The sequence below is a fragment of the Podarcis raffonei genome, chromosome 1 (assembly GCF_027172205.1).
Source record: "Podarcis raffonei isolate rPodRaf1 chromosome 1, rPodRaf1.pri, whole genome shotgun sequence".
NCBI classification, from domain to species: Eukaryota; Metazoa; Chordata; class Lepidosauria; order Squamata; family Lacertidae; genus Podarcis; species Podarcis raffonei.
In genome coordinates, this window is record NC_070602.1 from 95,466,984 (window position 1) to 95,492,069 (window position 25,086).

Consider the following 25,086-nt stretch of genomic DNA (forward strand, 5'->3'; position numbering starts at 1 on the left):
AATAGTAATAACACTGCAAATCTTTTGTTCTCTGATCTCTGATGGAATAGTTGGGATCCCACACATTGACCAGGTTTGCACAACACACATGGCTTATCATGACCACACAAGCATGCCAGCTTCCAGAGCAGAGATTATGCTCTCCTCCCTGTTCCCTTTTACTGCCACTCTGAGCTAATGGTTTAATATAGCAAGTTGTCCAAAGCAGGACTCGTTCTTAAGCTCTCTGCTAACCATAAGCTTTTGACATTGGGGAAGGTTTTGAAGATGGGGAAATCACCTTCCTCCTCAGGTCTGTTTTTAACATTTTGGACTGGACAGGAAAGCTGGGAGCACAGGAAAATGATAGATGCTGTGTTATTTTCCTATTCCCCTCCACTTTGAGGGCTGCTGGACAGAATAGTAAAGGGTACAGTGTGAAAGTTTTAGGTAAACAAGGACTTCAAAAGCCCTCTTCCTCAGTTCTGGCTTGTGGTTCCCAAATATTACTTATAAGGTCTGAGATTGCAGAGTGATCTTGTGAAAGTTTGACTACTTACAGTTAGCTCTTAAGTTGTTTGAAGAGGAACTGTTCAAACAGTAAACTTTAATGTTTTATAAAACTAGTTATTTTGTATAGCTGCTGGACTAAAGTTAATTCAGGCTGCCAACTAATTCCTGGATAATCTAATGAATTTTTAAAATTTGTTTTCGACTGACCATAAGTTTGGCTGCTATTAAGCCTATTCCAGAAAAGAGGCTATCTGGGGAAATCATACAGCTGGTGGTTGGCAGTCCGTTTAATCAAGAGAACCCTATCACACTGGTTTTGTAGAACTAACATGTTTCTCTAGCCCTTTCTTGGAATAGGCTTCATGCCAGAATAGACTTGGCTTTGAAGCTGCAGCAGCTTGAAACTAGCCTAGCAGCAAGCCAAGGCACAAGAATGGAGATGGATCTGTTTGTTCTTCACCAGTGGGCTAGTCTTCCTGAGTCCCATCTCACCTGAAGTTATTGACCACAGTGTCATCAGTGTGAGCTCCCGTTGCTCTGTCCCAGCTCCTGCCAAACCTGGCAGTTCAAAAGCACGCCAGTGCAAGTAGATAAATAGGTACCGCTGTGGCGGCAAGGTAAACAATGTTTCCATGCGCTCTGGCTTCCATCACGGTGTCCCGTTGCACCAGAAGTAGTTTAGTCATGCTGGCCACCTGACCCGGAAAGCTGTCTGTGGACAAACGCCAGCTTCCTCAGCCTGAAAGCAAGATGAGCGCTGCAACCCCATAGTTGCATTTGACTGGACTTAACTGTCCAGGGGTCCTTCACCTTTTTTTTTTTTAACTTCAGTGTGCAATGTGTTGTTTTTACTCTACACATTCATTGTAATGTCCCAGCTGAATTTTAAATGTTTAGTTTGCAGATGCTGAAGGCTATTTTGCAGCCTGCACAACTGACAATACTGTAAATAGTTCTTTGGTAAGTTTTCTCTCATTTAAGTGATTGTAATGTTCTGTGTGGCAACAGTAGCAGACAGCAGGGTGGGACAGTGGGGTTCTTACCTGACCTCTCTGCGGATCCATTTGCACAGCACCAACCTCCCCACCGTCTTGTCCCTCCCACTCTTCTTCCCAGGAAGCAGCCGTGACCTACCTCCCTGGAGGTCAGATAGGTGCTGCTGCCCCTCCCTGCCATCTACTACTGTGTGGTAATAGCTATTCATGTCTTGTCTGTTTTTAATCAGTGCTGAAAATAATCACAGAGCTCTGAATAATGCCATTTTAAATAGGAACTGGATTAGGGAAAGTAAACATATATGGCATGTGAGCAAAAATGAATTTACTAGGGAATGTTATGCTTGGCCCATGGAATTTTTAAATACATGTGGTTCAAGCACTTCAGTCACTCAGTTATAGTTAAACATTGTTTGCCTAAAATGCCATCATGTAATGCAAGATAAAGATATACACACACAGCCTTATTTTTTCAATATGAAGAATCTGCAGCAGGTATAAAAAGCAGTGAAGTGCCCAGGTGGAAGATTTCTATGGCCATGTTGCATTATCTTAATTTGTCTGCAACTGTAGCCTATATTGTATAGGCACTCTCTCATTAAGTTGTGGCTGAATATCCAAAACAGTAGAATCTATAAGGCCACCTTCAAAACACATAGTTAAGCATATTATCTGTCCTTCCATGGAAACTCATTAGCGACAATCAATAAGGAGCAAAAAAAAAGGCAAAGTTGAAATACTTGCACTTGCATTTTTGTTGTTTGTTTGTTATTTGGCTGAATTCAGTGGTTATCCATCTAGCCAACCTAGTTTACTTCAAACCAGTTATTTATTCTACTACAATAAACTTACCTAAAAAAACAAATCACCAATTAGAGTTAAAGCCATTAAGGGAATGTGGTACTCTGCTACTGGAAATATCAGAACAAGAGGAGTCAGTATTTGAATTCTCCCACATATTTCATTTAAAGAAGGAGGGATGCACAATAGGATGTTTTATTTACCTTAAATGGTGAAATGCAGCTCATTTTCTTCTCATAATATGTTCCTTCTTGCTGTTTTTTGGTTAACAGTTTTATTGCAAGTTAGCAACTTGTGCACATTTACCTTGCAGTTGGTCCAGCTGTTTTGTACATTGTTTTGTATTTGTATATTGTACTATACATCAAATCAGTTTATGTCTGCATGTACTCAGTAAACATACATAGGATTGCACTGTTAGTAAATTTTATTTTGGGGGGGATTTTTTGTTATTATTTGGGTGTGTGTTTTTTATAACTTAGGCTAACTGGGACCTCATTATGTTGCATTTCAGAGTGAACCATTATACGTTCCTGTAAAGTTTCATGACTTGCCAAGTGAAAAATGTAGCAACACTAACAGTGACACTGAAAAAAGTAAGTAAATGCTTCAAAATGTCAAAATATAGTTTTCTGTATCAACTTATAAATATTTATGTCATGTTGAAAGTATGAAAGCAACTTCTCCTGTGTTACCTAAAAACCTGTGTACCCACATGGCCTGAAGTACAGTATTTTCTAAATATGGTAACAGGTAAAGATGCTCAGTAGTAAAATAGAGATAATCAGTTAAGATGCTTTTTTACTTTTAATTTTTTTAAAAAATCAGAGAATTGACAATTACATCAATGTTTGGACTTCATGCAGAAGGCAAATGCTAAAATGAACAATTGACGAACACTGCATTGGAGAAGGGAGCATATCCCAAGTTTAATATTTTTTGTGTAATTTCACAAATTCAGTGAACTTTTCAAAATTCAGTGGAATTTTGAAAAAATGTAGCTCATTATAATTTTGGGAAACTGAAACTTAGCAAATGCAGCTTGCTATTTTTGCATGTTGCCACGAATTGGCTGCATGTTATGGTAAGCCATAGTTAATAGCTTTTCATAAACCCACAGAAGGCTTCCACTTCACTTCTCCCCTCTAGCTAATGGCAGAAACATACCACAATCCCCGATTTAGCGCTATGTCTGAACTGGTGGTTGTGGTTTGTTTCACTCAAATCAAAGTTTGCTCTTGGTTAACATCCATAGCTTGCTTGAGCAAAACAAATCCCCCACTTGGACATCACACAATGATTGGCCATTATGTGCAAGGTGGGCCTCTTTCTCTTTGTTGCACAATTTGATCTTGTATTTATTTACAAGGTGGCCAAACCATTGTAATGTGAACATCCTACGGCATGACAGGTTTAGCCAATTGCTGCCAGAGGCATTACTGCAGCCTCAAAATACAATAGTGTGTTCTAATATAGATTCTATATGTGCCCCCTAGTGTATTGCAATGTGGATTTAGTCCTGAGATTATGTTGGTTCCTTTTACATGCATTGATCTGTATGTGATGAATGAAAGTTGAACAACACAGTTCAGTTGAAGCCTGGGAAATCATCTTTGCTGTAGATCAGTTTCTCTAAGAAACAAGTACATAGGCCTAGAAATAGACTAACAGGATTTTGTAACCAATGGCTGTTCTAAGCCTTTGGTTGGTTTTACCACAAGATGGTGTACTAGCCATACTTAAACTAGCTTAAAGACAAAGTTGTAATATTAAATACTTAACTTTGCCCTTCTTCTGAGAACATGTTTATGGAACGCATCTTCCATAAAAGAGAAGTAGCTGCACCCAAAGTGAGGAAGCCTGGCCCGTTCCTTAAATACAGTGAATATGTTTAATGGCGATAGAAACTCTTAAAGCCATCTCTTCTTTTGCACCAAATGGATAGTCCATGTTCCTGACACACACAAACCATTTTGCTCTCATAAAACTAACTGTGCAAGTAGTTAAACATGGGTTCATACTCTGAATTGCAATTTGGGAGTCTCGGCCTTATCTTGAGGATTATTATTTTTGTTCCAGTCTGCTACGTATAATAATGACCTGCACCACTCTTTTCCCCCCTAAAGCTCCCAAAAAGCCTCGTGTAAGGTTCAGTAATATTATGGAGATTCGACAACTCCCATCAAGCCATGCATTGGAAGCAAAGCTGTCTCGTATGTCTTATCCAACAGTTAAGGAACAGGATTCAATATTAAAAGCTGTAGGGAAGCTTACCGCATCTCAAGTAGCCAAAATCAGCTTTTTCTTTTGCTTTGTGGTATGTCACCTATTCTTTATTAAGTATTGTTTCTAAATATATATTATTGGGAAGTTGGTTATTTTGTATTCTTTTTGCCCTATTATTTATATTTTTCTTTCTGAAGGCTTGACTAAAAATAGAATGGATCATTTTGGGTGTTGAGCTAGTCATTATATTTTGTTCATGCCATTTAGAGAAAGGGATGATCTTTGGGGGCTGTCTGCTCATTAATTAATTGCTTATAACTGATTGACTTTAATTGTGGTTGTTTACAAAAGACTTCACCACAGGTGACTTATTGCAGGTGAGAGAGTTTACAATTTAATAAGCAGTTGTCATTCATCATTAAAAGTAAAGGCTATCTATAACGTTTTCATTCTCTGTTGCAATAATTCACCCAAATGAAAAGAGCTTCAAAAAATGTGATTTTCACTTTCAGTTCCATTTACCAACACTGATTAAAATTGGCCGCCACCAATCTGGCAGTTTAAAGTTCCAGCTATAATAATTTATCTCTAGCCACATTTTGAAATAAAATAAAAATCTACTGCATCTTACATTCTAGATGATGGTTTTGAATTTAAAGATAAAAGAGACATTGAAGTATTTTCCATTTCACCACTAGCACAGCAGTGTTAAAAATTATTAGCATTATAGATAGGTGGGACAGACTCCTGTGACCTTTTGGATCTAAAGCAGTGTTGCATTTAGTTTCGAAGTGTATTAGACATTTATATGTACATTTAGTTGATTTTAGTATTTATATATATTATTTAAAATTAGGATGTATATTTGCAGACTTGATTTGTTGTTACTTAACTTATTTCATATGATTGTATCTGGTAAAGTTGGGAAATATGTCTAGCAGTTTCCAAAGAGGAACTTGAGAGCCATGGGACAATCATTTCTTTCATTGTTTTCAACAAATAGCATGTGATGTGATATGTATGCAATGTTTCTTTTGAACTACGGAGAAATATAGTGGCCCCAATCCTGATAAAGTTAGTAGCCCTTAATTTAATCATGGCTTAATTTGTCCCATGAGACTTAAGTCCAATTGAAACGAATGAACTTTGAGCATAATTTTCTCTTTCAGGTTTGGAACTAATATGTTGGTATTTTGATAGTTCCAAGCATTTTATATGTCCATTATGTTCAAGGTGTTTTCAAAGCAACAACTAAGTGTCTGAAAGTATGTGAACAATCATTGTTACTTCTAGAATGTTTATCTACTTTTCTTAGCAGCTGCAAACCATTACGACAAAATTCAACATCGTATGAGCAGTTCTTCGCTTGTGCAACAGAGCTTCCTCTCCTCCACCCACGCCCTCCATCTGCTCCGGAGGATTGGGGATCCTCTGGAGTAGATTTAGGAGGATGGAGTGAAATGTGAATTCCCATTGCATGAGCGGAAGTCTGTCCTGCTTGTGCACACAACATTGGATTTCACACTTGGTATATAAATAACCCAAATTATTTTTTCATCTAGCTGCCTAAACCTTTCATTTCCTCTTAATATAAATTGAATCCCTCCTACCTCCCAAGCATGCTCTCACTATATAGGCAAAGACCTGATTAACCTTTTGGGTTTATTTTTAATGGTTTGTGAGTTTCTTCTAACTTTTTAAAACTAACACATGTCGTTTAATCTCCTAGTGGTTCTTGGCAAACTTCTCTTATCAAGAAGCGCTTTCGGACACCCAAGTGGCCATCGTTAATATTCTGTCTTCAACATCTGGTAAGAAATGAAACTTATAGAAAAGACTGTTGATACACTTAATTTTAGCAACTACAATTCAATAAGCTTGATCCAACTCACTGCATGTTTTAAGAAGGACATTATTCTATATTTTTGGTTGCAAAACTATACCTGATAAGTGACTTTTTTTCTTTCTTTCTCCTCCCCCCCCCAAACTTCAAGTGTCTTTTTCTGTTAAAAAACCAACCATGTCCCATGCTCAAATTGTATTTCTACAAGCCCAGATCAAGTAAACAGAATTTCCTCTAGCAATTTATTTCGTTGCCATTCTTTAAAAGATGCCCTGAATGTTTTCTAGAAAGTTGGGATGCACATTTTGATAACAACGAATCATTTTTAAAATGCTGAGTAGGAGGGGATTCTGGTTATGTTCTGAACAGTCCCCCACCTGCTGGTAACTCAGTATTGGCTCAGCATGAAAAGGCAACATGAACAAAGGACTCCGATAACACATAATCTTTATTATACATGAACCTAGTAAGAGCTAAAGGATTAAATAATTATTAGAGAAACCACCTCATGTAGTCATGCAATCTGTATGCTAAATAATTAATTGTGCTAATAGGGAAAGTCTTACTAAATAAAACTTTGAAACAAAGTGCTTTCCAACTTAAGTTGGTTTTGCGGAGTCTCCTCTGAGAATAATATTGGTTATTGCCATTGTGTTAGACCCAGGCTACTACCGCTGCGGTCTTAACCATGTCTACTCAGAAGTTAGTCCTGTTTAATTTAGTGGTGCTTACTCCTGGGTATAAGGAGCTAGGGCTGCAGTCCTAACCTCACTTACCTGGAACTAAGCCCCATTTAATTTAGTAGGACTTACTTCTGAGTACACATGGTTAATAACATTCATTCATTCATTCATTCATTGAATTTATATACCACCCTATACCCGGAGGTCTCAGGGCGGTTCACAATAAAAATCACAATATATAACATCAAAAATAAAAATAATCCAGTAACACCCCCCCCAAAAGAGCCTCCTTTTAAAAAGGTATAGGATATAAGTTAGTAACAGCTAGATTCCACCGAAATTAATGAAACTTCAGTTGGTTAACTTTTCTACATTTATTTCAGTGGGGCCTAAGTGAGACTAACTTACTTTGGATCCCAATCAATTTTCTTCAACATGTTTTTCAGTGTGTTTTCATCTGGTAAAGTGGTTACAGTATTTCTTTGTATTGTGTATTCAATGTTTCCCCCCACAAATCTTAAATTCTTTCTTTTCACAGGATTATTTACCTTAATCCTAGCTGCAGTGTTTCCAAGTAACAGTGGTGATAGGTTTACCCTTTCAAAATTGTTAGCTGTCATTTTAAGGTAAGAATATAGACTCCTTAATCTCCAATTTTCTTCTCTCCTACAGGCTTGAATTTTCTTACATTCTTCTAGATAGCTGGATTTAGTAGTGCAGGTTTTGTCACTATTTTTAGGTGCAGCAGATCTTGAACAGCTGTAGGGGAAATAAGTTTGCAGAATACCTGCTCAAATGTTGCTCCTGTTCTGAAAGTTGGTCTGCCAATAATTGCTCATAGCCCCATTTTGCAACATGTAACACAGGATTAGAATTGTCACTGAGTCCTAACCTGAGCTGCTTTGTGTTACTATGGCCAGGTGAACCTTGTTAAATCAGATGACTGTGTGAAATTATCTAATATTAACTTTTCCATAGGGCTTTTGGATTGTCTAGTGTACTTAGTTATGAAAATGTTCACATATTAAAATAGCTTATGCTTCATCCTAAGGGCTTCTCTACACATTCAGATATATGTGTATACTTTCTATAAACAAGAAATATAAGAAAATTATATTTGTTTTTGATTATCTGAACCATTATGATGCTTTGCTTTTCAAAGCATTGTTAATCCTGGTTTATATAATTCTGAGTGACATAGCAAAGAAGGAATACAAAATATTAATATACTTATCTCATAATTATAGATAGGCAATATTTTTAAGTGATTTCCACACAAAATGTCTTACTAAACTCAGCTTGAACTATAATACTTTATTTCTCAAATAGCATTGGAGGCGTTGTCCTTGTGAATTTGTCTGGGTCTGAGAAATCTGCTGGAAGAGATACAATAGGTACATTTCCCCAAAAATCTAATTATTGTTTATTGAAATATCTGAGTAGACATTACTGTACATTCTTGAGACAGGAACTACAAGAAAATACAATAATTTTTTTATCGTAATATCATGTACGGATTGCAGTTGTAGAAGAAGAACTTTCTTTATAAAATAATTTAGATCAGTGGTGGCCAAACTTGGCCCTCCAGCTGTTTTGAGACTACAACGCCCATCATCCCTAGCTAACAGGACCAGTGGTCAGGGATGGTTGGAACTGTAGTCCCAAAACAGCTGGAGTGCCAAGTTTGGCCACCACTGCTTTAGATGATATCCACTGTCCTCCAAGGTAATGTCTCTGTATGGAATGGGAATTCTCCTTCTCCCAGCTTTAGTCCCTTGCATCCTCTCTATTCTAGATTATTTTGGGGAGCGCTCTAGAACAGATGGTGTGGGGCCACATAGGGAACTGTAGTCGGAAGTAGAGGAAGATCCATTCTGCTCAGGATTAGATTAGGCTGTCACCCTTTTATGTTGTTTTGCAATGCTTTCCCTTTTTGCTTCATATGGTTTGTTTGTTTGAGTATAAATGAAACATCTTAACAGCATGTCAACTTGTAAGAAATTCAGTCCATAGTATAGCAATTAATACTTTTATTTTAACACAAGTTGTGTGGCTTTCTTCTCCCCACCCCCAATCTACAGGGTCCTTGTGGTCTCTTGTGGGAGCTATGCTTTATGCAATCTACATAGTCATGATAAAACGAAAAGTAGACAGAGAAGACAAACTTGATATACCAATGTTTTTTGGTAAGAACAGAACTTGAAACAATACTATTTTCTGTTACCAAGTCTTGCTCACTAGGATCCAGTTTTGTAAAAATGTACAGGCAGCGACCGTTTTAGGCACATCCACTTGATGCGCAATCGCAGATACGCAGGTCCTTTTGGACCCAGAAGAGGGCAGAATTGTCACTGCCTTTTCCTTTAAGAAACCTTAAGGGCAAATGTAGACAGGAAATTGAATTGTGTGAATTTTCATGAAATGCTTATACAGCTCCTCTAGACCAGGTACAGTCTTAGGGTGTCTCTTCTGCCCATAGTAGAAAAGATACCCTACCCATAAGTATCTCCTCTTGTTCTAGCACACACTGCTAGCGATGTGGTTTAATCAAACAGTGAGGGTATACCTATTTTAATAAATAAAGTATCTAATTCCAGGTTAGAGGACTATCCTAGCAATACTACTTATTAAATTTTTTTGAAATTAATCCTGTGAATTTGATGTGACAATTATCTACCAAATGAATCCTGTAAAGAGTCTGACATACATATATACTAGAGAAGTAGTGAAGTTCAAGAGACGTTCACTACTGTAGAGATACGCTTAATTATTTTGGCTTTGTTGCTAACACTTTATTATTCTGGGTTTTTGCAGGTTTTGTTGGTTTGTTTAATTTGCTGCTGCTTTGGCCAGGTTTCTTTTTACTCCATTATACTGGATTTGAGAACTTTGAATTTCCCAGTAAATTAGTCCTTATGTGCATTGTCATCAATGGCCTTGTTGGAACCGTCCTGTCTGAATTTCTCTGGCTGTGGTATGTGCCTAGCTCTGATTCATTGTTTCATATTAATATCAGGTAGCTATTAAGGAGTCAACAAATGAGGCTGCATTTTACCGAAAGAGCTAGGACTGTTTTTTACAGGGCATTGGTTATTGCAAAATACTGTGTTAAAAGTTATCGACACAGGTATCTTTTGTCATCAACAAGAAGCATTAAATTTCATTAAGTGGAAGAAAGGCTATGTATGTAATGCAGCGCTGAAATTCCTGGCTCAATAAGCCATGATAGGCATGAGCTGCGTCTACCTGCCTCCCCTCCCCCTTTCACATGAGTTGCAAAGCAAACAAGTATTATTTGATACTTAAATGTAGCTTCCCATGACGTGCAATTTGGGAACTATGGTTAAGGTCTTACAAACAAATCAAGGTTAGGCACTAGCTTTGAACCAGAGTTTAAAGGTGATGTATGAATCCCAACTTGTTTGCAGCCACTTAGGACTCAGCTTACAAGTCATGCAAGGCTGTGCTTAAGAGCTAAATCCTCTCTTTCTTTCTTACTCATGCAACCAGAGTAGCAAAGGCAGGTGCACTCTGTTAGTGTATATATTAGCTTATTAAGGCAGGGCTCTGCTTGTCCAGAGCAAGTGACCATTGACCCCCAGGCTATCGCCAGAGTTCCCCAACAGCCAGTTGGGAAGCTTCCAGCACAACGCTGTGAAATGTGCACTCTTTCTCTCTTTAAGAAGTCATCTGAGTCTGCAAAAGTACTGTGAATTAAACCGGGTACATGTCAGTGCTGCGGCGGCAGCATATGCAGTTCACTTCTCATTCTCCTGCCCAGTCTCATTGCGAAGAAGTCTCAGTTCTTGGCTGGGAAAAGGTTCTAGGTGATAGTAATGGGAGAGAAGAAGAGCTTCATGGAGAAATAGTCAGAGGGAAATATGTAGGTGCTCTGTGTTCATGTGCAGCTTTGAATCTTACCTGTTGTATGTAGACATTGTTGCATAATTTTTCTGAGATCATCAACCCTGAGTAGGTATCAAGGGGCTGAATAGTGCAATGGCTTTTTGATTACCTAAAATAGTTTCCTTTGAATCAAATTGCTAATGTCCAGTTTGGAGGATCAAGGTCTCAGTATCCATGTTTGCTTAGGCTGCAAACCTGTACCCATTTTCCTTGCCCTTGGTAGGGCTTGCTTTCAAATAGACACACTTAGAATTACAGTGTTAGTCTCTCACTACTTGATGAATCACTTGATAATGAAAAGTCAAATGTGTGGACTGTCTATAGTGATTTGGTTTGTATTGACAACAGATGATGCAGGTAAATAGCAGTGAGTTCCATAAAGTTCCATAAAGATGTGTGAGTCCTCACTTGATTCTGGAATTATTGAGTGAACTGCAATGGGTAGTCCAGTGAAAGACTTTCTTTCCTGTAGGGCTAGTTAGTGTTGGATTGGAAATACATTATACATATTAACACTACTTGAGTTGGGCCACAGCTGGGAATTATGATATTTATTTATTTTTGAAAAATAGATGATTTCAGAGGTAAAAACCTGGAATTTGTTAGTTAAATTTGAAAACCATGAGACTTGAGGTATAGGGTATGTGTGAAACTATTGAGCTGGTCTTTCTCTAATAGAGAAAGTTTGTGTTCTCAGTTTTGTCTCCTCAGCTAAGTAAGGTTAGAAATATTTATATTTAGAGTTTCTTTGTATTATTATCCGTTTTCCAAGTGCTTTGGCTTTCAGAAATGTGTTTAGCAGGCCACAACAGGTCCACAAATTATGCTTATCCAAGGTGTATACAACAATGAAACTTGCTTCTACACTTCCCCTGTTTAGTTTTTAAACTCAAGTGTTTTATATTTTAACATTTTCATAGGGGCTGTTTTCTTACCTCATCACTGATAGGCACACTTGCTCTGAGCCTTACAATACCTCTGTCCATAATAGCCGATATGTGCATGCAAAAGGTAATGTATTTTATTATTTTTATTATTATTAATGACAATTGTAAGAACTGCCCTGGTTAGGACTCTTAGCAATGTCACATGACTAGGGAGAATTAAAATAGCTTTGGTAGGGAGGAATAAGTTGTACTTAATTGCAAGTGACTGCTTTTGCTTCTCCAGCAATATCATTTAATGTTCACTACCTTAAATGCAACCTTCTCTTTTTATAAGGTGAAATAAGTGGGTGGCTTTTTAAAAAAATGGAGGGGGGGATGTAATGGGCACGATCCTTGCAAGCTCACTGATCACATAGGACATAACAGAGGCCTGTTCCTTCCTTCCCCACCTATCTAGACACATAGAAATGCCACCAGGGCAATCCAGGACATGAGATGTCTGTGCATGCCTCCCATTGTCTTCCAAGCTCATATTTCTTGACAGAGCAAGGGCTGCATGAGAATGCGGGAGGCACACATGGGCCACCCATTTTCCAGGTTTCTTGGTGCCTGTGTTTGCAGAGCAGGGAAATGGAGCTCTCTTGTCTCTTTCTCAGCCTCTCTGCACAAGAGCATGGAACCTGCTTGGTCACTGAGCCAGTGATTAAGCTTTTGAGTCTTTATATACCTTCTACAAATAAAAGACGTTTCCTAACTTGCTAGAATTCTGTATTATAGGAATTAGATCCTGATTACGTGGGTAGAAGGGCTGTATAATTTTGTATGGGTTTAGAAGCCTCAAAGGCAGGCATAGGCAAACTCAGCCCTCCAGACTACAACTTGGGACTACAACTTCCATCATCCCTAGCTAACTGGACCAGTGGTCAGGGATGATAGGAGTTGTAGTTCCAAAACATCTGGAGGGTCGGGTTTGCCTATGCCTGCTCAAAGGTCTTCAAAGGTTTGACTTTTCATAGAAAACCCAAGAATGTTGGTGGCAGTGGCGTAGCGTGGGGGGTGCAGGGGGGGCCGGCTGCACCGGGCGCAACATCTGGGGGTTAGGGTTAGGGGGCGCAAATCCACGGGTTAGGGGGTGCAAATCCATGGGTTAGGGGGCGCAAATTACTTGCCTTGCCCCGGGTGCTGACAACCCACGCTACGCCACTGGTTGGTGGTTCTAGTTAAAATAAAAGGAGTTAAAAGTGCATGTCCGCATTGCAACATGTCTCCATCATGGTCAAGCTATCATGTTATTGCAGAGGATTTAGGCATGCTTGCTCTTGTAGTTGCCAATGAAAGCCTTGCTGGAAACATGCTTTGACTTTATGCCTCATTGCTGAACAGAATAAGAAATGGTGCTATAGTAGTTAGGGGTATTTGTCCATGAACAATAAGTTGAGTTAAGTTACCAGCTGTCAGAAATAAGATTACTTTTAGATACAGTTCAGGTTTAATTCTACAGCAGGAAGGATTTTATTGAATCCAGGTAGTTGTTGCTGTTTTTCAAGTAGAGGTGCAGAGATCCTATAGGAACATGGGTATTTTGACAAATGAAAATACTCTATCAGTATGTCAGGGACACAGCAGGAAAACTGTTTAAGTAGATGGCATGAGAAATACCTAAATTACTTGATGAATGAAGCATACAGCAGGTTGTATTTTAGCCTGTCACAGTGGAAGTGTTGTCTCGTTTTCATATTCATTTTTAATGCTGGTAGAATTTGCCCTCGTTGTGACACTTTCATTCTAAAGTGAGACATTTCCAATATAGTGTGAGATTAGCATTTGATGCAGCTACTAGTCTCAGCTGCTAACAAAGGCTTTGGATTGATGTCCAAATAACTTGCACAATTCAGACCCACAAATTAAATAATTCACGCTTCTTTCTGCTGTATCCAATGCTGAAATGCTTCCGATCCCTAGTATACAATGTTTCTTCCTTTGTTTTTTACCTTTCCCCTACCCACTGGCTTTAAGGTCCATGAACTACAAAACAGGTTTTCCCACTTATGGCTCTGTGGAGCTAGGTGGCAGTAGCAAAGTCTTGGCGTTGCACGATGTACCTAGCAAGAAGGAAGCAGCAACAAAGAAAGATGGATGCCTGGGTGGAAAATTGGCACAAAACTCTTTCTTCTTCACAGTGGCTGTGTTTGGACGTATTAGTGAAATGCAGTTTATTGTTCCAGGAATGAGCTGCAGCAAGCTTAAGGCTTGCACACTCTTTCTTCTCTGCTCCAGCAAGGAGAGGAGATTGGAACGGGCTAGGAATCTGGCTTGATTCAACAACCATAGTTGAAATTAACTGAAGTTTAACTTTGGTTAATCAAAACTGGAAGCAAAAGCTTCCAATCTTCTCGTGGCTGATTTGGGGGCAGTTCCTGGTCCAGCTGCAGCTCCCCATGACACAACCCAAGCTGTTGAAACGGGACCCATGTGCCTCAGTTGAGACATTTGGAGGGATCTTAACCACTGAGCCTCTTGGGCTTGCCGATCAGAAGGTCAGCAGTTCGAATCCCTGCAACGGGGTGAGCTCTCATTGCTCAGTCCCAGCTCCTGCCAACCTAGCAATTCAAAAGCACGCCAAAGTGCAAGTAGATAAATAGGTACCGCTCTGGCAGGAAGGTAAACAGCGTTTCCATGCACTCTGGTTTTGGTGTTCCGCTGCGCCAGAAGCAGTTAGTCATGCTGGCCACATGACCCGGAAAACTGTCTGTGGACAAACGCTGGCTCCCTCGGCCTATAAAGCGAGATGAGCACCGCAACCCTAGAGTCGTTTGCGACTGGACTTAACTGTCAGGGGTCCTTTACCTTTACTTTTTAGAGGAGAAGAAAGAAAACTAATTGTGTGAAACAGCCTTTCAACCTTTTGGGATGCAACCAATATTTTTTTAAAAAATTGATGAGTCCAACTTTTAATCAAATATGAGTAAAAATTAGTTGACTGAAACACTTGGGCTTCTGATTTTGTAAACTGAGTAACTTCATTTACTTGCATATAAATTGTGTATGTGATAACATTGGCAGCCGTTTCAAATAAAGTGCCAATATGAGATGGCTACCACTATTGCTGTGTTTTAAAACCTTACACAGATCTACTCCATCTAGGAAAATGTTTTCCAAGATTTCTGTAATGACCAAATACCTTCTTCCTTTACTCCACTTTTACTATTGGTGGAATAGCAAATTGATATTTTAAAAGCAAAATGCTATCCTTGTTCTAATTTCAGGTCCAATTTTCTTGGTTATTTTTTGCCGGGGCAATCCCTGTATTCTTTTCATTTTTCATTGCAACTCTCTTATGTCACTACAACAACTGGGATCCAGTGATGGTGGGAATTAGAAGAGTTTTTGTATTCATTTGCAGAAAACACCGTATTCAGAGGTGGGATCATTTCTTTACAGCTTTATCTCTTTCCATTCCTACATGGACTTCTTTTGATGCATATCTTTATTATTCCTTTGTTTTGCCACTGTTGATGGGGGTGGGCAGGTGAAAAGGCGGTTAGGGCACCTGCACTTTTAATAGTTTTACAGTACGGAGAATATAAACAGATGTATCTTGCATGAGTTGAAATTCCCCCTTCTACACAGCTATGTAAGGAGCATGAAACTTCATCTACATGACTTTGATTAGTTTGCATGATCTGGTTTCAACTGTCTGAAATATATGTTCTCATTGGACATTGTTCTAAATTCTTAAATTATTACTCTCTTATTACAGCATACTTTTCTCAACAGTATTCTAGTTTGGGAAAACATTGTTCCACTGACAGTCTTTGAATTGCTCATTTTACAGATAATCAAGGCACAAATAATTCTTAACATAAAACTTAGCAAGGACATTGAGGAAAACTATGTATATAAAAAAGTACAAATCATTTATATTTTTTACAAAGTAACCCCTGACAAATAAACAACTTATCAAAATGATCTGATAATTAAGCTGTTCTTTTTTTATAAACATACTTTTCCTTAGTACACATTTTAGTTATCAATTTAATTTTAGAGCCAACAAACGTGGAGTGAAGAATGTAAAAGGGTTCTAAACAAAATGCTGTGCATGACAATTTCTCGTCAAAGTCAAGATATTTTCCCTATCAGGACTAGCATTATAGATGTGCCTGTCTGCTTTTCATAATGCTGTGTATAAATACAAATTTCACAATCTGTATCATTTTGTAGAACATCTGACGAAAGTGAGCAATGTGAAAGTCTCATTGCCATGCACAGTGTTTCGCAAGAAGATGGAGAAAATTGCTGTTCTTAGACAACAGGTATGCACAATTATAAAAAAAGTTGTGGGTTACATCTAAGTTATAAAAAAGAAATGCATTACGTTATCAACATGAAACAGTTCCCATCTCCTTACTTTTGGAATGTTAATAATAAGCACAGATGTTATAGAGCCGGTTATGTATGCCAATTGATGACAACAATTGCAGCAGCACAACTTCAGAGAATCTGTGAGCATCAGTTTTAATAGTGGTTTAACTTGTAAAGTTTCTAGTGTTACATTGTTTGTTTTATTTAGCATAAAAACATTTATCATTTAATATTTCAAAAAATTCTTATTAAGTGGTGTGCCAGTCTAGAAAGCATACAAAAATCATGAAAACATGAAAACAAAATTATGTATGTGATTTAATAATTTGATAACCATGAGAAAAGACTTAATAATCACAGGTACTTCATAATGACACTACCAGATATGCTTGTCCAGGTGTAAGTGCATGAATGTAATTTAAAATACATTTATTTCCCAATAATCCTTCTGCTTCTTCCTTTATGTACTAAAATGCTGAACAGGCTGCTATGTAGTCAGATCCTTAGGTTTATTTAATCTATAGCAGCATGATTAGTTAATGTAGGTTATAAAGTCCAGTCAAATAAATGCAGAATGTTGTATGTAATAAACTAATAATACTTTCCCCATTTCTTCAATAGTGCAAGATGGAAAAATAACTCAGCGAAGAGACAATCTCCTGGAAAGTCCTTATGGAATCATGTTTCAGTGCCTCTTCTGAATCTTTAATTGTTTCAGTTCTTTTGAAACTTAAAAATACACTCTCACTTTCTCAGTTCCAATCTTGAATCGGTTTTATTAAAGAGCTACTTTACTACAAGAAATCCCAGTCCTTCTAAGAAACCAACCTGCCTTATAGAACTCAGTTGGTGAAATTACTTGATACAATCAATGAAGTGAATGCTGATCTAGTGTTTTTTTTGTTTTTTTAAGCTTTCATATTTTCTTAAGTGCTGGATGACATTTTTACAAATACTTTTCAAATTCTGTAAAAAGTCTGTGTGAATCCTAATTTTGTATAAACTTTCAAATGTAAAAGTAAAATACGGCAGTTACCTGTAATAGGTACTGATTACCCTTGTATGATGCTTAAGCTCTACTTGAATAACAACAAAAGAGCAGAAAATTATTTAATTTATTGAATAACTTCATTATTTCAGAAGCTATTATGGCTACTCAGTACTATATAATATGCCATCTTATCTATATGAAAGACCTTGAAAGAGTTTGGGTGCCTTGTGTTTTAAATATCTGTGTCCTAATTCAAATTTTTGAAGAACTCTTAATGTAAAAGTATAACTTAACATCAGAATCCTTATAAATATGAACTACAAAAACTGATCTAAAGAATCTTCTAAAGAATTCAATTCCTGTTGTTTCAACGAAAGTTGTAAAATGTATCAAACCAAATATAAAAGCTGAAAACAATAGAGTGCTCTGAATTCAATGATGGAGAAGGAAAAAAGTTTCTAAACTTTTGTACACAATTTCTCATTGAAGTCAATATATTTTCCCTATCAGGACTAGCGTTATGGATGTACCTGTCTGTGACCAAGAAAAAGGAGGGGCTTAATTCCCTCCCTCCCTCCCTCCCTCTTTGTTCCCAAAGCTGCTTTCCCATCTGAGGAGGAAAAAACACAGGATCTTATTTTTAAAAACCAAAAGGATTGATTATAGAATGCCTGTCACATGTAATTGTGGACTAGAGAATAACACATGTATGTAATTTGGAGCTTGCGATGCAAGGCTTTCCTCTTCAGAGAAAGGTCCCCTGGCTGCATGGAAATAATATGTTGCAGTGGTGCATGTTTTTTTAACAAGTTAAACTCATTCTACACTATGTGGAATGGGTTCTGGTTTACAGAGAATTCTAATACATGGGAAGAGTGCATATAAGTTATCAGTCTTCAGTAAGACAAAAGGCAGAGGGCTCAAATGGTGGGGAAAGACTTGGATCTAGAAATTTGCTAGCAGAAATTCTGCTATTGGTGCTGTTCCGTCAACTATTGTGCTAGAGCCAGCTGAAGGCATTGTGTGAACTTGACATGGAAGCTTATCTGGATTTCAGTTCTTGCACAAGGATCTCGCACTAAGTCAGGAAAAGGCTATTCAGCTCCTCAAGGAGGACTTCCACTTGCAGAAGGGCACCTCTGGATCCCACCTTGACATTGCAATCCTGTAGACACCTACTTGGAAGTTAGCCCCATTGACTACAAGGGGAATTGCTTCTGAGTGATCACCTGGAAGATGCACTGCATATATAAACCGATAGTGCTACAACAGTACTGTGCAACCCAGTAAATATTTTCAGAATAATTAAACAATGGATTTCATTTATTAATTTAAGACTATTGGCTGTTTTAAACACACACACACACACGACAGCACATTAATTTCAATGTGTCTATTTAATGCCTTTGTTGGATACCCACTACCTAGTTTCTAAACTTTGAAGTAGTATCTATGAGCCTACATGCTCTAAACTACATGCTCTAAAATACAAGTTGTGGTTCAAATCCTCCCTATACCTCTACTCTCAATGGCATTGTGAACTTGTACATTCCACTCTTAGAATACAGTAGTATGTAGCTTGGATCCTGAGTTGCCCTTCCACCAAAGGAAGGGAGGAGCTGGTTTTTGCAGTTCCTCCATAGGCCCCACTGGCAGGTCACATGCTGGTCTGGGTGATCTTCCTACCATCAAATGTAAATTTGAAGGAGAAATTCATGAAAATTTGTGCTCTCCTTCAATGGGCAGGAGCATCCCCTGAGCATAGTTCTGCTCATTGGGAACTTAGGCCAAAATTTTTAGGAGAGAAATAGTCAAGGCTAGTAGTGCCCATACAAATAAGATGAGAACAAACGAAATTGTGTCAGTTAAGGAAGCACCTTGACTAAACACTTCATCCACTTAGTTAAGTAAACTATTTTTTTCAGAATCCGTATGTATTCCTACTTATGACCGGCAACCATAGATCATGTATAACCTTCCATATCTGCACAGTATGTAGGTTGCTCTCAGTCATTGTCAACTATTGAGATGATTGTAAGCTGTTTTGTGTCCATTTGATTTCTTGACCACCAACTTGAATTGATTTGTGACTTGACCTTGCATAAAGTTTAGATCATTGGCAGGAGCAAGACTTATCTCCAATAAGATTACATTGCTTTAGGAATGCGAAAGATTATGGGCTTAAGTCTGTCTGGAAATGGAAAAACAAACTATTAGTGCATCAGGCAGTAGAGAAAGTAAGCAACAGTAATGATTTGCTTCATTAATGTTCTACTCTTTGAGAGTGTCAGTCAAGCTTGGTTAGTAAAAATTGACCACTAAATTATGTTTTTATAGCTACTGGAGCAGTAATTTGGTGGCTTATACAGTAATGTGCCTCCTGTGGCCAATTCTGCTTTCAGATATGTGAGTTGCAATGTTTTTGGCAGGGAGGCAAGTGCCATTTCTACATTCATGGCAAAATAAAACCCCCCAGTATTTACCTGCAACAATTGGCAGGAAGCCATCCTAACCTTTACCTTACATAATCTGTCTTTAAAATACCTTGATGGAAGAGTGTGTTTTTTAAATAATAATAATAAATCGTGAAGATATGATAAATATATTTATAATGCACACTTTATTTCAACATTTCCTGTATATCCAGCAATACCACTAGGTGATAGACATGTGGTTTATCCTCTCTGGGCCTAGCATCCTCTCATTACATTGTTTGTTTAAATGTGCTCAGAAAAGCTAGTGTGCGAGCAAAACTATTAACCGTTTGGATAGTTTTTCTTACTATTATTTTAGCAGTTGGGAGTACATTATAAAGTGAAATCTCTGAAAACTGTCAACAGTGATTTTAAGGTTTTAAAATGTATGAGTTACAGTACATACATATTATATATGGCATTGGACCTGCATTTAATAAACTATAATGATATTTTTCTACACTCAATTGCGTCTGCCTAGTCCCAGCCTGAACAATAATTATGTCAACAGTCTTTCTTCTAGAACAAATTCTTAATGTCAACATTTAGCTTTATAAACTTGGCAACTATATTATATATTGTGTTTAGGATCAGCTTATTAACTGCAGTAAGTGTGTGAAGAGGATAAATTGCCTGTATCGCCACTCTGGAAGAGCAGGAATTTATCACTTTGTGTTTTCACAGTACAGCGGTACCTCAGGTTAAGAACTTAATTCGTTCCGGAGGTCCGTTCTTAACCTGAAACTGTTCTTAACCTGAAGCGCCACTTTAGCTAATGGGGCCTCGTGCTGCCGCCACGTGATTTCTGTTCTCATCCTGAAGAAAAGTTCTTAACCTGAGGTACTATTTCTGGGTTAGCGGAGTCCGTAACCTGAAGCATCTGTAACCTGAGGTACTACTATATCTGGAATTCGTAAATCACCTCTGGATCCAATCCAATATTCTCAAGACAAACTTAGTTCCCAGTGCCTCTGTGTGGGACATAGGGGCAGAGTCGCTTCATTTTTTAATTATTTAGCTTGTACACTGAAGTAAAGTAACTTTTGAAATGTCACATAGTCATATAGTGACCTAAAATGTTTTTATTTGCCAACTTTTTAAATTAAAGCCCATCTCAAGTACATATTTAATATTGGCCTTCCCCCAGGTTAAAACAGATCACACTAAAATGCAAAATTAAAAGCAGACAGTGTCAAATTGGAGATGCTGGGAATTAGATACGGGGCCTTGCTGTATAATGAACAAATGACCCTGCTGCTTCTGAAACCTGTGCTTATCCTATCTCTACCCCAAGAGCAGTAATTTGGTTCGGAGTATGTCTGTTTATGACAAATATTTTAATATCTCCCTTTGATCATATTCCCAGAGTGTTTACATGTTGATGTTGACTGGATATCTGATAATGAACCCCGTCCCTTGATTATTTACTCATTTCCCTTGATTCCTATGAAAAACCTTCCTCGTCAGCCATTTCATCTATATTGTTGCCTTGTTTCCTTTCTGCTTTGTTTTATTCATGATTTTGTTACCCCTGGAGAGGGTCCCTGGGATATGACCTTGGTAACAAACCATGCCTCTGTCTCTGGGTTTGCATTTCTGATTAAGGTGGTTGGCTTCCCCCAAGGCCAGAACTTTGGAAGGTGTTGCAAATTAACATTAGTAACAGCGCCTGAGACAAAAGCAAAAGCTTAACTGTAGGTGGATCTCTGTTTGCGGAGAGATTTGGAAGATAACATAGTTAGAAGGAACATCTGTCACCTGCATTTTCTAGGGAATATGAATAGCTTATACTAGTCTTTAGCTTTGTGCATTTTTAAAAATGGCATAGAGCTAAAGAAAATAGTAAGTGCAATGACTTTTAGCTGTGTAGAGGACAAGGAGGGGAAATTCCATTGAACAGCTACAACTCATTGCACTAGCGGAACAGTTTAGTTGGATACCACCTATAATCTGGGGGGAAACAGCTCTGTTCCCCTATGCTCAAGAGTTTCATGCAGAGGAAATGTGGCTGGAATAAACATAGTGGTACCTCTTGAAATGCCCTATTTTGGAGAGTGATGTGTTTGTATGCTGTTTGGCAGTGTACATCATAATCGGATCACAACCACCTTGAATAGTGGATTTCTTTGTCTACCTAGGCACTTGAAGTCTGCATATTGGTATGTGTGAATAGACTTATTGTTGAGAAAAGATTTGGTAAATCCTTTTCAGTGGAAAGTTGCTATGAGCCACTGCTCAGGGGATATTCAAGACAGCAAACCTAAAGCTGTAACACTTTAAATTGTAGAGATAATGAGATGAGAAAGAGAGAGAGAGTCTAATGTTGCACAGATTAATTTTTTTGGCTTGAACAATGTACATACTTCTTTTTAAAGAATGAACAATAAGAGTAATCTCAAATCTATACAGCAGTTCTCATGCACATTTATGGACTTGAGCAATTACTTGTTTTCACTGCCTACCGTGATGGATACATAAACATTTCTAAATAGGAGCAGTGTGCCGAATGTGTACATTAGAGCTGAGAAATAAAAATTGAAAACTAGGACACACAACTTAATGGCCAGATCCTGTACTTGTTGCATTCTTTTGGAGTAAACTCATTACAAAAACATTACAATAACATTTTGTTATTGATAACCCGTCCATCTGGCTGCGTTGCCCCAGCCACTCTGGGTGGCTTCCAACACACATAATAATTAAAAAAATCAAACAATCCAATCCAATATGGAAGTCAAAATAACTTTAAAATAAACAACTTATATCAAAGCAATATTCAATAATCCATTAGAATCCAATAGTAAACAGTAAAATTAAGCATCAGCAAATAATAATTGCCAAAGAATTTATGCTTTTGAATTATGGTGCTGGAGGAGACTCTTGAGAGTCCCATGGACTGCAAGAAGATCAAACCTATCCATTCTGAAGGAAATCAGCCCTGAGTGCTCACTAGAAGGACAGATCATGAAGCTGAGTCCAATACTTTGGCCACCTCATGAGAAGAGAAGACTCCCTGGAAAAGACCCTGATGTTGGAAAAGATGGAGGGCACAAGGAGAAGGGGACGACAGAGGACGAGATGGTTGGACAGTGTTCGCGAAGCTACCAGCATGAGTTTGATCAAACTGCGGGAGGCAGTGGAAGACAGAAGTGCCTGGCGTGCTCTGGTCCATGGAGTCACGAAGAGTCGGACACGACTAAACAACAACAACAACAAATAATAATAATTAAACAGTTTAAACTTATCAGTTAGAATAAAAATTACTAATCAATAATCAATAAAAATAACAGGAAATCACAATGCATAAAATACCACAAAACATACAAAACCATGTAAAAGGGTCACGTTGCGAAACAAGAACACATAACCTGTAAAATTATTTTTTTTAAGTATCCCTGAACTCCTCCCTTCCGAGCTGCTTCTGCTGTTCTCAAAGTCATGGTCTGGGAAAGGCTCCCAGGGCTGGAGGGTGGGGCAAGACAGGTGGAAAAGCCATTGCCTGCAGAAAGTCTCCCTCCCCTCGGTTCTTATAAAGATGTCTGAAAATGAAACGTAAAGGCTGGCAACATCAGACCCACCGATGTGGAAATGCCTTGCAGACGACTGCAGTCATGTTGTGTATCCCCAGCAGTGACCAGAGGAGGAATGACTGCTGGGAGGAGCGCAGACAGAAGAAACACCATGGTACATCAGCAGCACAACTGGACATGTTCATTGCTCCAACTGCAATAAATTATGTCTCTTCCACCTCAGTCTCTACAGCCACAGCAGGCACTGTAACTGCCCAGTGGTTTCACTTCATCCCCAAAGGTGCACTTCTCCATTGTCTCCAAAGGCAGGCAGGTGTCAGCAACTTCCTGTGTTGAAATCTACCAATCACCCATGTTAAGAATTATCTACCATGAAATGTTTCTACCTACTGATGTTTCATTAATGCTGACTCTTATGTCCTGACTGTCAGGATGGATGGTCTCATATAATATGATGAGTTTATCAATTAGGTTCAGCTGTATGATTTGAAGATTAATTGCCAGCCACCTGCCATTGCACTTAAGCATTCAACACTATATGGGTTTTAATAGTCTATTTCGTTCTATTAAGGGACATTTTCTCAAATCCTTTGTGATTTTGTAGATCTAAAAGCAGAATCCTGCTCACAGCTTGATACTGCCATACTCTATTAATTTTAATCTGTCATAGTTTTGCTGTATATTTTAATTGTATTAAATTAAAAGTGCTCTTACACTGCTGGTCTGGAGAGGAAAAAAACCTTTCTTCAAGGTTAAATGGAAAGACCTGTCTTTGTGTAAGCTCCACCCTTCAAGGTGATAAGCAGAGATGTACAATAATTATATTACCATGGCTAAAAATAATTTCTGAAGTAGTGATCATACCAGGCAATCATTCAAAGGCGACAGGGCTCTGTTGTATGATCTCATTTTGCAAAATTCCAGCTGCTCTTATTTATTTATAGTATTATTTGTGTACCTCCAAATAGCTTTGCTGTGAAATTTGCAAGTAAAAGTCACTTTGTGGTATTGATTCAAAGCAATGCGATTTAGTGAGATTTTCCATTTAAGATTTTTGGAGAAAAATGTGGGTTCACACAATCATGGCAGTTTATCTCTTGCATATGTTTATTATTTCATCAATAATCTTTGGGCCCATGGTTCAAAACTTCATAAACACACACAGTATAGTATCCGGGGCTGCACAACCTTTTAACCCTTCCCCCTTGATAAAATACAGCACTTACATTATTATTCACCAATGCAGAATACATTTGCATGTATATAAAGCTTGATACTGAATTCCTGGGAAACTATTTGTACAAGGGGAGAAATTCAACATTTTCTCCTGATTTTCCCATTCTGTGATGGAGACAGGCATGCAGAGAATAACATGCTAATCATGATGTCCTGTGAGTGAGGCAATTTTTTCAAAACAAGGAAACAGCAGGGCAGATTTAGTAATTTTGAAGTCGATGCACAGGTCTCCTTGGGAACAGTACGGCCTCTTCTTCACATCCTCCCACCTGCCCTCCTTTTGTGCCCGCTCTGAGTTCTATTCCTTTTAATATAAACTTGAAAGATTAGGAACTGACTCTCAAAATAGTATTAGCTTGAGCATGAGATGGTTTAATGTCATCTTTCATTAATTTTCATAGTGACTTCAGTTCAGATAAAAATATAGAAATGATTTAGTTCAGAACAAAGAGGACAAGATAATTGCTTGAGAATTTTATGCTGTGATCACACATGCAACCAGGAGATATATCCTGGCTCTAGCTGTGTATTTGGCATACACAATTCAGAAGGCATTTGTGCAAACAGGATGGTGGATGGCAGGTGGGCCTGTGGGGGAGGGAGAGGTGATTGTCCAGCTGGAGTAGGACCTGAAGTGACCTTCATCCCACCCACCCTCCT

At 38.2% G+C, this 25,086-nt stretch overlaps 1 protein-coding gene across 5 annotated transcripts in view; it reads left to right on the forward strand.

The window, feature by feature from the left end:
* Window positions 1-17,603, forward strand: part of SLC35F5 (solute carrier family 35 member F5) — a 29,680-nt gene extending 12,077 nt beyond the window's left edge. For all 5 annotated transcript variants that reach the window (XM_053405093.1, XM_053405116.1, XM_053405109.1 and 2 more), the window contains 12 exons: window positions 1,390-1,452; window positions 2,803-2,884; window positions 4,415-4,605; window positions 6,244-6,325; window positions 7,579-7,666; window positions 8,370-8,434; window positions 9,122-9,226; window positions 9,855-10,014; window positions 11,867-11,957; window positions 15,100-15,254; window positions 16,055-16,146; window positions 16,817-17,603. In XM_053405093.1, the coding sequence (XP_053261068.1) occupies window positions 1,390-1,452; window positions 2,803-2,884; window positions 4,415-4,605; window positions 6,244-6,325; window positions 7,579-7,666; window positions 8,370-8,434; window positions 9,122-9,226; window positions 9,855-10,014; window positions 11,867-11,957; window positions 15,100-15,254; window positions 16,055-16,139 (1,167 nt within the window). In that variant the 3' untranslated portion in view covers window positions 16,140-16,146; window positions 16,817-17,603. The remainder of the gene's footprint in view (window positions 1-1,389; window positions 1,453-2,802; window positions 2,885-4,414; window positions 4,606-6,243; window positions 6,326-7,578; window positions 7,667-8,369; window positions 8,435-9,121; window positions 9,227-9,854; window positions 10,015-11,866; window positions 11,958-15,099; window positions 15,255-16,054; window positions 16,147-16,816) is intronic.
* The last annotated feature ends 7,483 nt before the right edge of the window (window positions 17,604-25,086 follow it).